The 14,931-nt window shown below is 36.9% G+C and overlaps 1 protein-coding gene across 1 annotated transcript in view; it reads left to right on the forward strand.

The window, feature by feature from the left end:
• COPG2 (COPI coat complex subunit gamma 2) overlaps positions 1–14,931 on the forward strand; it is a 106,376-nt gene that overhangs the window by 5,276 nt on the left and 86,169 nt on the right. The window contains exon 5 of the mRNA XM_033099187.1: positions 11,860–11,939. Coding sequence (XP_032955078.1) covers positions 11,860–11,939 — 80 coding nt within the window. The remainder of the gene's footprint in view (positions 1–11,859; positions 11,940–14,931) is intronic.

The raw sequence follows: 14,931 nt of genomic DNA on the forward strand, positions 1-14,931 counted from the left end.
AGCCCCTTGTAGGGGAGGCCATTACACATTCTTCAGGCAAAGGGAGACGAATTCCCCAGGGCTTGAAGAACTGCTTCTACTTACAAAGGGGTCTTGGTGGAATTTCAGGGTCCCAAGGACTCAGCTTCATCAGAATATGCTCCCATGTCTCCATTCCAAATTTCAGGGCCTCACTCCTTCCCAGTCAAGGTCCTAACTTTGAGTAAGATGCCCCACAAGGGTGTGAATTGAATTTGCTTTATAATTCAGCCACCTGTAGGATATGCTTTTCAGAAATCTCAGCGCCATGTCCACATGACACAAGCTTTCTATTACGGCATTTATAGATTTCTAGTCCCTTACTTTTCTTTTACCAAGTTCTCCAGTGTACTTAGAAGCAACTGACTCATTATACAATTCATTTTTACAAAAGTATTTTACGGTAACGACTCTGGCTTACCCGAAGCCGTGTCTTCTGTAGGTCCCTGATGATACTTGTCTGCCTCTGCATGCCACGGACTACTAGTGTCTCTTTTACCACTGGAAACAGGGTGATTATTGCCTTCTATCAAATCAGAGAAGCCATTTCAGATTCTTCACCTTAAGGTCTTGTTTCCTTTAAATCACTCCCTGCACCAAAAATTTGGGGTTCCATCAGGGAAGTAGAACTGCTATGATTATTATAGAATTACTTATTAGAGAAATTAGATTAGAAAGCTAGGCATTCTTTCAAGCCGCTGAGTGGGGCCATGGAGAGGGCCTATTGTAAAAGCCAGGGAAGGCTGTTGCCTCTTCATTGCTCTGTGACTTTGTAGCCCAGGTGTCTGGAGATGGGCCCGCGGCTCATGTTGCTTTAGAGGGCTGGCAGTTGGGAAAGAGACCTGGACATGGAGTAGAGAAGGGTGCAGAGCAGGGAAAAAACTGAGGTCAAACTTGAAGCCTCTGTCACAGAGGTTGTATTAAGAAAAGAAGGCATGAAATCGTTTTCTAGGAAATGGATTGGGGACATGGAGAATTGTTGGGCAGGACTGGTGGCCCCTTGAAGTTAGTGGCCATGAATTTGAAAGTATTGCCAGGTAGCATGGGGAACGTGTCTCTCCAGCTACAACCTTTGGGTTAAGGCATGGAGTAGTCAGAGACTGGATTTAATTAGGGTGGGGTTTTGCCAGGTTAGTAAACGGAAAGAGGCGTGAGGACGGTGAGTAATAGAAATATTGACTGTGGAATCTGTGTTTGGTTCGGAGGCCAGGCCAACCGGCTGACGGGATGGTAGAAAGTTGATAAGATCAGTGGTTTGTAGGTCACAATGGAGTGAAAGAGTTGGAGTCAGGAGTGGTGGATGGAGAGTGAAGTGCTTGGAAATGATCCTACGAAAGGGACACTGTTATTGTTAAAGGCTGTGATAGTGGAGGTGGGTGAGTGCAGGAGGCAGGAGGACCGGATCATTCGGGAAGAAGCGCTCAATTCCACTGAGTGGTCAGAGTTTTAATATTGTCTGTATAGATATTAAAATCACCAGTCCTTATTAGTGGGGTAATATTAGAGACAGTGGTAGAGAACAAGATACTAATATTTTTTAAAAATCAGGGAAGTAACCTGGATCTGTCTATGCAGCCAGGAATGGTGGCAGGTGATGTAGTCTAATGGCATAGCTTTAAAGCCAGAGTTTTTTAGGGAAGCAAGAAAGAAGGCAGTGCAGTGATGGTGAAAAGGCAGTGACACGTGGACAGCTTCCCCACCTGTAGGTCTTTTGCATAGGAGAGAAAACGGCTACCATTTGAGAGGGCTGCCGGGAAATCCTCAGGGGAGAACCAGGTTTCAGGTAGAGAAAAGGAGGGACTGGCCAGAAAAGAGTTAAGGATGTAAGGGATTTTGCTGATGAATGTGCCAGAGGGCGTGATGAAGGGATTTGGGGTTTGCAGAAGGATGGAAGGTGGAGTCAGATTAGGTGCTACCCCCCACTGCATGGAGGTGTGTCCAGGTGAGAAGTAATGACCTGGATGGTTTTAGGGTTATTTTGTAGACTGAGGTAAGTAGCCACGAACAGCATCATGTGTTTCATTTAGATGGCCCTTAGGCAGAATATGGAATTGAGGGTGTGAGGTATTGGTGGGAAGGAAAGGCGGGGGATTTTGCCAGCAGCATGTGGAGCCCCTTCCTTTGCCAGAGGGTAATTTCTGTCTCGGGATTGGCACCCTCCTGTCCATGTTTATATATCGACGCATTGTATATGTTTGTATCCATAATCTATACTTAGTATCATCTTCATATTGTACAGTTTAAAAATTAATACACTTTTGCTATCTACCCACTTGCTGCATGTACTTCTACTTTATTTAGTGTCGCTGCTGAATGGAACCCCAATGTGTAAATATACAGTATTCCTATTTATTTGTCCATTTCCCATTGGTAGATACGGAGTTGCTTCCACTTTTTGCAAATGTTATTACAAATAATGTTTATGTACATGTCTTCTCATGCAAATAGAGTTATTCTGGGATAAATTACCTACAAGTGGAATTTCTAGACAATGCTAGTTATTTGATCTTGTCAAATTGATCTTTAAAGGGTTGTACAAATTTACAGACATTTCTCCAAATCCTCGTCTGCTCCTGATATTAATTTCCTGACCTAAATATTAGTCATTTGGAAGAATGTGAAGTGGTGTTTCTTTGTGGTTTTAATTTAGATTTTCATGATCACTGCTAAAATTGAAACTCTTTTTATATGTTTAGTGGCCATTTTACTTTCCTCCTCTGTGAATTGTCTGTTCATATTCTTTGCTTATTTATATTCCTCCTACTGATTTATAAGTTTAAAATTTTTTATTTTAGTCTTTTAAAAAATCAATTATATTGACTATAACATATATACAATGAAATTCACCAATTTTAAGCGTACAGTTCAGCGAGTTTTGACCCATGTGTAGAGTCGTGGAACCATCACCACAGTCATGATAGAGAAACTTACATTAGCCCACAGGGTGCCCTGTGCCCCGTGTCCCTTGGTTGGCTGTCTCCTCCCTCACCACTAGCAGCTGCCCGTCGTTGATCTACTTTCTGACAACATAGTTTTGCATTTTCTAGATTTCATTTAAATTTAATCTTATAGTATATAGTCTTGTATGACTTGTATGGCTTGTTTCGTTCACCTACCTTACGGTTTTTGGGATTGGTCCAAGTTTTTGTGTATAGCCGTCGTTTGTTTTCATTGCTGAGGAGTAGCCCATTGTGTGGAGGTCCTCTAACGTCTTTATCCATTTCACAAGTTAATGAATATTGGGGTTGTTTCCAGTGTATGGATATTATCAACAAAACTACTAAAGATATTCAAGTACAGGTGTTTGTGTGGATGGACCTATGTTTGCATTTCCTTTGGTTATTATCTAGAAGTGGAATTGTCAGGTTTGTATTTCCTTAATGATGGATGTATTAAGTAAATATATGCTTTTTGCCATCTGTATATCATCTTTGGTGAAGTTCCTGTTCAAATATTTTATTTCACTATTTTTTTTTTAAATCAGGTTGTCTTCTTACTAAGTTGTACAGTTTTTTATATTTTCTGGATTCAAGACCTTTATCAGATAGATGTTTTATAAATATTTCCTCCCAGTCTGTGGCTTGCCTTTCTAGTCACTTACCACTGTTGTCTTCTTCTTTTTTTAAGTATAATTTACATATAGTAAAATTCACCCTTTTTAGAATATAGTTTTGTGAGTACAAATGCATACAGTACTTTTATCACTACTGCAGTCAAGATTTAGAACATTTCCATCACTCCAAAAAGTTCCATCCTGCCTCTTTGTATGATCTATTCCTCCCATCCTCAGCCTTAGGCAAGCACTCCTCTCTTTCCTTTCCTTATAGACTTTTTCCTTTCCAAGAAGTCATAAGAATGATATTGTATGTATGTGCCTTTTGAGTCTTCTTTTCAGTCGGTTGGCATAACACATTTGAGATTTGTCCATGTTGTTGTTTGTATCCGTAGTTTATTCCTTTTTATTTCATTATAGTGTTTCATTTTATGAATGTACCTCAGTTTATCTGTTTACCAGTTGAAAGACATTTGGTTTGTTTTGGTGGTTATGAGTAAAGTTGCTATAAATATTCATGTACAAGTTTTTGAGCGTAAATTTTTATTTCTCTTGGGTAAATACCTAAGCGTGGGATTGCTGGGTCAGATGATAGGTGTATGTATGTTTAACTTTGTAAGAAACTGCCAACCCATTTTCCAAAGTGACTATTCCCACCATCACTGTATGAAAGTTCTAGTTGCTCTGCGTTCTGGTCAGCGCTCAGTATTGTCTTTTTTTTGTTTGTTTTTAACTTTAGCCATTCTGAAACAGTGCTTTTTCTTTGTGGTTTTAAGTTGCATTTTCCTCAGACATCTTTTCATGTGCTTTATTTGCCTTCTTATACCTTCCGTGGTGAAGCATCTGTTCATATCTTTTGCCCATTTTTAATAATGTTGTTGTATATTTTCCTTATTATTGAATTTTAAGAGGTCTTTATGTATTCTGGATGCAAATCCTTTATCAGATATGCTTCCCAAATATTTTCTCCTAGCTTGTGGCTTGTATTTTCAGTTTCTTAGTTTTTTCACAGAGCAGAACTATTTATTTTAATGAAATAAAATAAACTTGTTATTTTCTTTTCTGTTATAGATTATGCTTTTGAGGGGTATCAGAGAAAATTTTGTCTAACCAAAGGTCACAAAGATTTTTTTAATGCTTTTGTCCTAGTCATTTTCCAGTTTTTATGTCTTTCTTATAATTACTTTATGATCCATTTTGAATTAATTTTTGTAAATAATCATATCAAATGGTTGAATTTCTTTTCATTTCTTTTTTCTTTTCCTCCACCACCTTCTCCTTTTCTCCTCCTTTCTTTTCTCAACAAATGGTACTGGAATAATTGAATATCAGTATGGAAGGAGGAAGATGAGGAAATGATGATGTTTGAGTTACACTGTCACATTGGAACATTCTCCTTTGTTTCATTGATCTATGTGTCTACTCTTGTTCCAGTACCACACTGTCTTGATTACTGTAGCTTTATAGTAAGTTTTAAATCAGGTAGTATATATTCTCCTGTTTCATTTTCAAAATCGTTTTGGCTCTTCTAGGTTCTCTGCATTTCCATGAGAATTTTAGGATCAGCGCATTTCTATTTTAAAAAATTGCTGTAACTTTGATGGGGATTGCATTGAATCTAAAGGTCAATTTGAGGAGAATTTACATTGTAACTATTGAGTTTTCTGCTTCACTAACATGGTATATATCTCCCTTTATTCAGGTCTCTTTAATTTCTGTCAGCAGTATTGTAGCTTGCAGCATACAAGTTATACATAGTTTGTGAAATTTATCCCTAAAGTAGTTAACATTATTTATGCTATTGTGTTTCTATCGTATGTAGGTAGTCTATAGAAATTAAATTGATTTTTGTATATTGCCCTGTTTCTTGCAATCTAGTTACATTCATTTATTAGTTCTAGGAATATTATGGGAGATTCCTTAGTATTTACTTTTTCCTTTCCAATCTTTATGTCTTTCATTTGTTTATCTTACTTTATTGTCATCTTGCACTATTATACAGTGTAAGTAGAAGTGATGGTAGGGGACATCCTTGCTTTGTTCCTGATCTTTAGGGGGAAGGTATTAGTCTTTCACCATTAAGTGTGATGTTAGCTTTAAGCTTTTCTAGGTGACCTTTATCAGGTTGAAGAGGTTCCTTTCTATTCCTAGTTGCTAAGAGATTTTATTCAAGCATAGGTATTGAATTTTGTCAAATGCTTTTTCTATATCCATTGGGTTATCATGGTTTTTCATTTTTAGTATATTAATATGGTAAGATGCATTTATTTATTTTCCTGGAAAATATAAAATCTTTGGTTTCTGTTAAAATTTGTTAAGGTTTTTGAGTCTCCGCTTGTGAAATACGTTGTTTTTTTCTATGATGTTTTAGTCTGGGTTTTTTATTTGGGAAATGCTGGCCTCATCAAATGAATTGGGAAGTTTTTCTTCCTTTTCTGCTTTCTAGAAGAGGTTTTGTAGAATCATTATTAATTTTTCCTGAAATGTTCACTATTGAAGCCATCTTCTTCGTGGGAAGGTTTTTGATAATGAACTCCATTAAAACGAAATAGATATGGTGCTATTCAGATTATTTGTCTTTGTGAGTGAGCTCTGGTAGTTTGTCTTTTAAGGAATTTGTCCATTTCATTTAAATTGCTGAACTTTGTTGGCATAAAACTGATCATAATATGTATTTCCTTATTTTTTAATGTTTATACGATCTGTAGTGATGTCTCTTGTTTCATTCTGACATTGGAAAATTGTAACTTCTCTCTTTTATTCCTGGGAAGTTTGTCTAGAGGTTTATAAACTTACTAATCTCTTCACAGAACTAACTTTTGTTTCATTAATTTTTTGTATTGTTTTTCTCTCCAAACTAATTATGCAAAAAATTACAATGCTAAAAAAATCAAGCCAGAAGCTGGGGGGTGTGGTGGGGGGGAAGGAGAAGAGATACATAGATCAAGCAGGACAAACATAAATCATGTAATAGATGGTACATATAGACCTACACATATCATTATCTACCTTAAAAGTAAATGAAGAACACAAAGAACATTTACAAACATTGATAATACTGAGCCATAAAGCAAGACACAACAAATTTCAAAGGAATGAAATCATATAGACTGTATTCTCTAATTACAATGGATTAGTGTTGGGAATAAATAATAAAAGAGTAACTAGGTAATTTACTGTATGTTTTGATATTCAGAACACATTTCTGTTCCGTTTCCAGCCATGATGGAGTAGGGGCTACATATACCCCACTACCATTAATACCTGGAAAGTCAAACAAAATATATTACACAGTACTTTTCAGGCATTAGATTAACAGCCATTCCAGGATTGTAATCTGAAGAAAAACAAGTTGCACCCTAGGATTACAGTAGCTCATTGACCACAGGCAGATCATAGGCCCCAGGTCAGGGAGGCCATACTGAAAAGGAGCCTAGTTATCTCTCTGAGTGGAGAAGACACACGGAGTCTGGTGAGGCCAAAAAAGCTCAAATTTGCAGGGCAGAGAACCAGAGAGGTAGGAGGTGGGGGGAGAGGGAGGATGGAAAGAAAGAAAGGAAAGAGATTGTTACTGCCGTCTGCTGAGAGGCTCCCCTTGAATCTTTGGATAAGAACTGATCTGTGCATATGTAAAAGGAAACTACCCAAGGCCAAAGAAAGAATCACCAGAACACAGGGCTGAGAATAGTTTATACTTCCACCAGTGAGAGTGGAAAGACCTTCTCATCTATATAGTTCTCAGAAAGGTAGCACCTCAATAATAGGAATGTATTAGCCTTAGACTAAAGCTTTAAAAAACTTAATAGCAAGCCTCAAAAGTGAAAAACTGATCCCAGGTGACCTAACCTTATGACAGAGTAAAGTAAAATGCTATGTAATAGAATACCACAAAAATCCAGCGCCTAACAACATAAACTTCACAATGTACAGCATCCAGTAAAAAATCAGGCATGCAGAGAAGAAGGAAAATACTATTCGTATCACGAGAAAAATGGATCAATAGACACAAACCTAGAAATGATAAAGATTATGGATGAACAGGTAATGACATTAAGACAGCTATTATAGGTCTAGATGCTTAAGGATGTATAGAAAGACAGTAAGAAAGAGAAAGGAGCAAAACAGAAGACATCCATAGAGACCCAGAAATTAAAAAACCAAAAGCTACCTGTCTATGATGAAAAAATACACTGCATGGTTAATAGCAGATTAGAGACTGCAGGGGGAACAATCAGTGAAGGTAGAAACTATCCAAAATGAAACACAGAAAAAAGACTGAGTAAAAATAAACAGAGCATCAGCAACATGTGGGATAATAGTGGACATATTTTTTCAGCTCCCTTGGGTAAATACAAAGGAACATGATTGCTAGATGGTATGGTAAGAGCATGTTCTGTAAGAAACCACCAAAACATCTTCCAAAGTGGCTGTACCATTTTTATTCCCACCAGCAATGAATGAGAGTTCCTATTGCTCCACATTCTTACCAGCATTTGTTGGTGTCAGTGTTCCGGATTTGGCCATTCTGTTTGGAGTGTACTGGTGTCTCATTGTTTTAATTTGTCTTTCCCTGCTGATATATGATGTGGAACTTGTTTTCATTTACTTGTTATCAGTTTATCTTAAGTGAGATGTCTGTTATGGTTTTGGCCCATTTCTTAATCCGGTTGTCTTTCTTATTTTTGACTGTTAAGAGCTTTTTGTATATTTAATTTTTTTTTAAATTTTTCAATTACAGTTGACATTCAGTATTATTTTATATTAGTTTCAGGTGTACAGGTGTACAGTATGATGGTTAGACATTTATATAATTTATGAAGTGATCCCCAATTAGTACCCACTTGGCACTATACATAGTTTTTACAATATTATTGACTAGATCTCCTATGCTGTACTTCACATCCCTATGACTATTTTGTAACTGCCAATCTGTACTTTTTAATCCCTTCCTCCTTTTCACCCTGCCCCTAACCTTCTTTCCATCTGGCAATCCTCGGTTTGTTCACTGTATCTATGAGTGTTTCTGTTTTGTTTGTTCATTTATTTTGTTTTTTATATTCCACGTACAAGTGAGATCAGATGGTATTTGTCTGTTTCTGTCTGACTTATTTCATTTGGCATAATACTCTCTAGGTTCATCATATTGTTGCAGATGCAAGATTTCATTCTTTTCTATGGCTGAGTTATATTCCATTCTATGGAATAGACAACTGCATAAAGAAGTGTGTGTGTGTGTGTGTGTGTGTGTGTGTGTGTGTGTGTGTGTGTACACACACCACTTCTTCTTTATCCAGTTGTCTATTGATAGACACTTAGGTTGTTTCCGTATCTTGGCTATTTTAAATAGTGCTGCAATGAACATATGGATGCATATGTCTTTTCTTTTCTTTTTTTTTTTTTTAAGGAGGGCGCAGCTCACAGTGGCCCAGGTGGGAATTGAGCTGGCAACCTTGGTGTTATTAGCACCATGCTCTAACCAACTGAGCTAACCGGCCACTGCATATGTCTTTTCGAATTAGTGTTTTGGATTTCTTTGGATAAATACCCAGAAGTGGAATTGCTGAGTTATAAGGTAGTTCTATTTTTAATTTTTTGAGTTCTATTTTTAATTTTTTCCATACTGTTTTTCATAGTAGCTACACCAATCTGCAAACCCACCAACAGTGCATGAGGGTCCCCCTTTCTCTACATCTTCACCACCTCTGTGGTTTGTTGATTTATTGGTGATGGTTATTCTGACAGGTATGAGGTGATATCTCATTGTGGTTTTAATTTGCATTTCTTTGATGATTAGTGACTTTGAGCATCTTATGTCTGTTCGCCATCTGTATGTCTTCTTTGGAGAAATGTCTATTCAGGTCCTCTGCCCATTTTTTATTGGATTGTTTGGTTTTTTGGTGTTGAGTTTTTTGTATATTTTGGATAACAGTTCTTTCTCAGATACATGTTTTAAAAATATTTTGTCCTAGTCTGTGGCTTGTCTTCTCATCTTCTTGACATTGTCTTTTGCAGAGCAGACATTTTTAACAATGGCCAGCTTATTATTTCTATTATGATCATGCCTTTGGTGTTGTATGTAAAAAGTCATTGTCATACCCAGGGTCATCTAGGTTTTCTTCTGGGAGTTTTGCAGTTTTGCATTGTACATTTAGGTCTGTGATCCATTTTGTTAATTGACTTTTGTGAAGGGTGCAAGATCTGTGTTTACATTAATTCTTTTTGGTTTTGCATGTGGATGTCCAGTTATTCCAGTACCATGTATTGAAGAGACTATCTTTGCTGCATTGTATGGCCTTTGCTCTTTAGTCGAAGATCAGTTGACTATAATTATGTGGGTGTATTTCTGGGTGGTCTGTTCTATTTCATTGATCTGTTTGTCTATTCTTTTGCCAATACCACACTGTCTTGTGACTGTTTACCACTTTTTTCTTTTTACTCTTCATTCCTTGCTATATTTCTGAGTTATTATCTAGAATGATTTTCCCTGTGCCTAAAGAATACGACTTTTAGAACCCTGTCCTTCCTAGATGTTAGATACATTATCCTATGCCAGTAAGACTCTGGCCTTGTACTTCTGTAGCTGTGAGCTGTTTGTTTGTTTTTCCATTTTTGGTACCTACAAATTTCCCTTCATTTTGCCCTTGGTTATGTATTTAAATTTTTTGTCCCTATTTTATTCAGCATTTCTGTGTATTTGTTTTGGCAGTATGTTTTAGTGGTTATGAGTCCATCTTTACCAACACTTTATATTGTCACTTTTTAAAATCTTAGCGATTTTGGTGGGTGTGAGGTGGTATCTGAAATGTGGTTTTAATTTGTATTTCACCAATGACTAATAATATTGAGCCTCTTTTTTTTGTGCTTTAGCTAATTTTTTGTATCTTTAGTTTTATTCTGCTTCATGGCAGATTTTTATTGGGGGAGGGGCAAATTTTTTTAGCTCTGAAGTTTTGATTCTTATTTTCTGTTTTTTTCTCATAGTAGTTTCATATGGGTATCATTTGTCCCATTCATCTAACCTGTACTGACTTTGATTTTCCTAGGGGAGATTTTTTTCTGTGTTTAATCACCATGAGAATCCTCGGTTCCTTTTTCCCTTTCCTTAATGGGCTCAGTAGTCTCCATCAGAGTCTTTCTGCAGCTTGGACTCGAAGCTGGGTCTGATGTATTTGAGTTTCATTACTTACAAGAAATTTAAAGTTACCTGGCAGGGCATGAGAGTGGACAGGCTAGAGGAACAGTGCCCTTTGTGTGTGAATAAATAAATCAGAGATCCAGGTGAGGAGGAAGGGTAGATGAAACTTTATTATTGTTAGCTTCACACTTATTTTGGATCTAAGTGTCCATCTAGAAATTTTGATAATTGAAAATGGAAGTTGGTTCATGGATGGACCTAGAGGGTTATTATACTAAGTGAAATAAGTCAGACAGAGAAAGACAAATACCATGTGATTTCACTCATATGTGGAATATAAAAAAACAAAATAAATGAACAAACAAAACAGAAACAAACTCATAGATACAGAGAACAAACTGAGCACTGCCAGATGGGAGGGGGTTGGGGGCATGGGTGAAAAACAGGAAAGGGATTAATAAGTACAAATCATCACGAAACAGTCATGGGAATGTAAAGTACAGCATAGGGAATATAGTCAATAATATTGTAATAATTATGTATGGTGCCAGGTGGGTACTAGACTAATCAGGGGATCACTTCATAAGTTATGTAAATGTCTAACCACTATGCTGTTCACCTGAAACTAATATAATACTGAATGTCAACTGTAATTGAAAAAATTTTTTAATTAAAAAAAGAGAGAAAATGGAAGTTGGTTATACAACCACAAATACTGTAAGGAAAAATATCTCTCTACGCTGAACTGAGGAAAATGCAGAATCTGCATGTCTATTCATGTATGTTTTTAAAGAATTTGAAAACTACATTTTCTAGGACAAGCCTTGCACAGTTTGAAAAACCTAAGTCTTTGGACTCACACTGTTAGAGTCTAAGTTGGGATCTCTCTGCGTAAAGACCGCTGCAATTAACAGAAATTTTGGGGTTTTATCTAGATGTTTTCCTGTGTCAGTGTATCAGTTACTTGTGTTTAGGAAATAGTTGTATTGTGAATATTTTCTCATCCAGGTATTTTTAAAAGGACTTTTTGGATAGATGAGAATCTTTTTAAGAGTAACTTGCTAAATATATCTACTTGGGGTCCTCACTTCAGATAGTTTAAAAAACCATTTTCTTACGAGTAACCTGTTGCCTTTTATAAATGATTTTTCAGCAAACATTGAGAAGAATGTGCTACCTTACCATCAAAGAAATGGCTAACATCTCTGAAGATGTGATAATTGTCACAAGCAGGTATGTGGATGGTCTAAACCTAGGATGGGGTACTTACGTACTTAGTGGAATATTTGTTGTTTTCTTTCTATTAATTTTACTTTTTGACTGTAAGAAAGCCAATAGGAATTTAAGAGAACATATTTTAAAGCATTCTTTTCTAAAATCATATAAAAACCATACCTATCTGATAAAACAAAGAAAGAAGTCACAAAGGATAATGCTAATAGATATGATTACATTTTAACTGCTCATAGAAATACATAGGCAAAATTAAAATGTATATGATACACCAAAATAAAATCCATTTACAAGTACATCAAAAGGCTTCTATAGTATGTAAAGAACTCTCTTACTTCAAAAAAATTCCAAGTGATAATTTTATAAAATAACCAATGTAAAGGATCTAAATATCTTTAAATAGTCATTTTTACTAGTAACCAAAAATGTAAATTAAAAAATTAAGAATGAGTCACAATAATTTTACCCATCAAATTGGCAAAAAAGGGAAAAGGCATTCGGTACTTCTAAGGGAAACTGATACTTTGTATACGAGAGGTAGAATAATAAATGGGTTCACTTTTTCTAGAAAGCAGGTTGGCAGCTTTTGTTGAATGTTTGAAAGAATTGATCCCTTTGACTCAGTAATGCCGCACCTGTGGAGCAATGCTCAGAAAATAATCGGAGCACAGATTCTACTCAGTGATGGTCATGGCAACATTGTTTACACCAGCAAAAGGGATAGAACAACTTAAATGCCTGCCACTGTTAAAATTATGTAATTAACCATATTTCATAATATGATTATTTTTAATTTTTTGAAAATAATTTTGAAACATATTAATGACGTGGAAAAGTCCTCAATAAAGTGCTGAATGAGAGTTGGATTCAAGTCTATGTATTCCATTTGGTCTCACTTTACGAAATATTTTATGTATATATATATATATAAATCTATGGATGAAAATACACTGATACGTTAGTGGTAGGTTATCTCTGGATGTTTGGGATTGTGGCTATTTATTTTCTTTGAACTTCTGATAATTTCCAAATGTCCTAGAAAGCATATATATAATTGAGAGTTCTAAAATATATAACAAATGTTATTTAAAAAATAATTGCCTTATTAATTATAACTCATTTAAGTGAATGTGGTTTTTGTACAACAAAATAAATTTGGGAGGAGGATGCCTGTGTTTAACCAGCAGTTGTGTTGAACTTAGTTTCAATTAGTGAAGCTTTCGGCTGAAAGCCAAATGTAAATAAATAGTCACTGAAATAAAATAAGCATAGAGTAGCTGGTGTTAGTTAAGTAGTTCCACAGCAGTAGGCTGGTGTCTCTTGAATTCTTGCGGACATTCTCACATTATTGCAAAATAGATGCTTGGATTACTGGCAATGCACTCTTCCAGGTGGGAGGGGCATCGGGAAGAGTGCAGGGAGTGCCAGTCCCATCTGTCTCTTTTATCAGGTATGCAATTGCTTTTCCCAAGGCAATTTTTTAGATTTCATTTGGCACAGCTGTGTTATATGACTATCCTTAGGAGGCCAAGAAAGTGAGTATTTAGCTTTTATAGCCCACGTATTAGGGACAGGCAAGGGAGAAGGAGCTGAAAAGGGTATAGGATTAGTCAGCAAACAGTGTCTGCCACAAATAAGAAACAGAAAATCTTTACATAGGTTGCTAGAGTCACTAAATATTGGAAAAAATTAAAAATAGATTAATAAACTATTCATTGAGGGTTTTTTGTTTGTTTAGCTGTTAATACTTCCCTCTGTGTCCTGTTAGGCTGCCTTGAATTATGGTTGGTTTCTAGTTCATTTTAAGTGATAGGTAACTGTAGCAGGCAGAATGATGACCTCCCAAGGTATCCATGTCCTGATTCCCAAGACCTGTGAATATGTTACATTGTAGGTCAAAAAGGAATAAAAGTTGCTAATCAGCAGACAGGGAGAGCAGCCTGGATTATCCCGGTGGGCCCAATATAAGGATAAGGGGCCTTAAAAGTGGAAGAGGAAGGAAGGAGAAAAGAGTCAGTAAGTAGGTGTGGTGATGGAAGCTGGGTCAGAGAGATGTGGTATTGCTGGATTTGGAGATGGAGGAGTGGGGCCATGAGCCAAGGATTTGTGGGTGGCCTCTAGAAGTTGGAAAGGCAAGGAAATGGATTCGCACTATAGCCCCCAGAAAGGAACACAGCCCTTTCCAACACCTTGATTTTAGCCCAGTGAGACCTGTGTTGGACTTCTAACTTACAGAACTGGAAGGTAAAGAAATGAATGTTGTCTTAAGCCTTGAAGTTTATGGTAATTTGTTAAGCAACAATAGAAAAATAACAGATTTTGCAATATAGAAGTGTATCGAATCAATATATTGTTGTCATGCAGGAGACCCTGCTCGCTCTGCCATGTGTCATGTGAGGCGGCCTGCAGGGTCTCTGGTCCCGCTCCATGTATAAGAACACAGGATATGGCTAGGCCAAAAAGGAACACCCACGGAGCCATAGGTAGGGGAGTCATACCACTGACGTCCCACTGGAGGCTGGAGCCACACGACCTGCAACCTGCCGCCCGCTTTTCTGCCTGCCAACCAACCGACTCACTCTCGACTCGACTCCCCAGCGCAGCCGCGGCAGTTATATCAGGGGCTAATTGGTGATAGCTGATGGCCAATTAGCCACAGCTGATGGCTATCTACTACCCGAGCCAGCACCTTTCACGTGAGGCCCAGAGCCTGGAAACTGCTCTTTGGAACTCTGTCCCCACAATTGTATTCCTTAAACTTACACAATGTTATATGTCAATTATATCTTAAAGCTGGGAAATAGAAAGAAAACAAATAGAGATTTTGGTACCTGTAAGTGGGGTGCTGCTTTAACAAATATCTAGAACTATGGAAGTGGCTTTGGAATTGGGCAGTGAGCAGATGCTGGAAGGATTTTGAGGAGCGTGATAGAAAAAACTTTCATTGCCTTGAACAGATTGTTAGTAGAAATATGGATGTTAATGAGTACGA

The sequence above is a fragment of the Rhinolophus ferrumequinum genome, chromosome 26, assembly GCF_004115265.2.
Source record: "Rhinolophus ferrumequinum isolate MPI-CBG mRhiFer1 chromosome 26, mRhiFer1_v1.p, whole genome shotgun sequence".
Lineage (NCBI taxonomy): Eukaryota > Metazoa > Chordata > Mammalia > Chiroptera > Rhinolophidae > Rhinolophus > Rhinolophus ferrumequinum.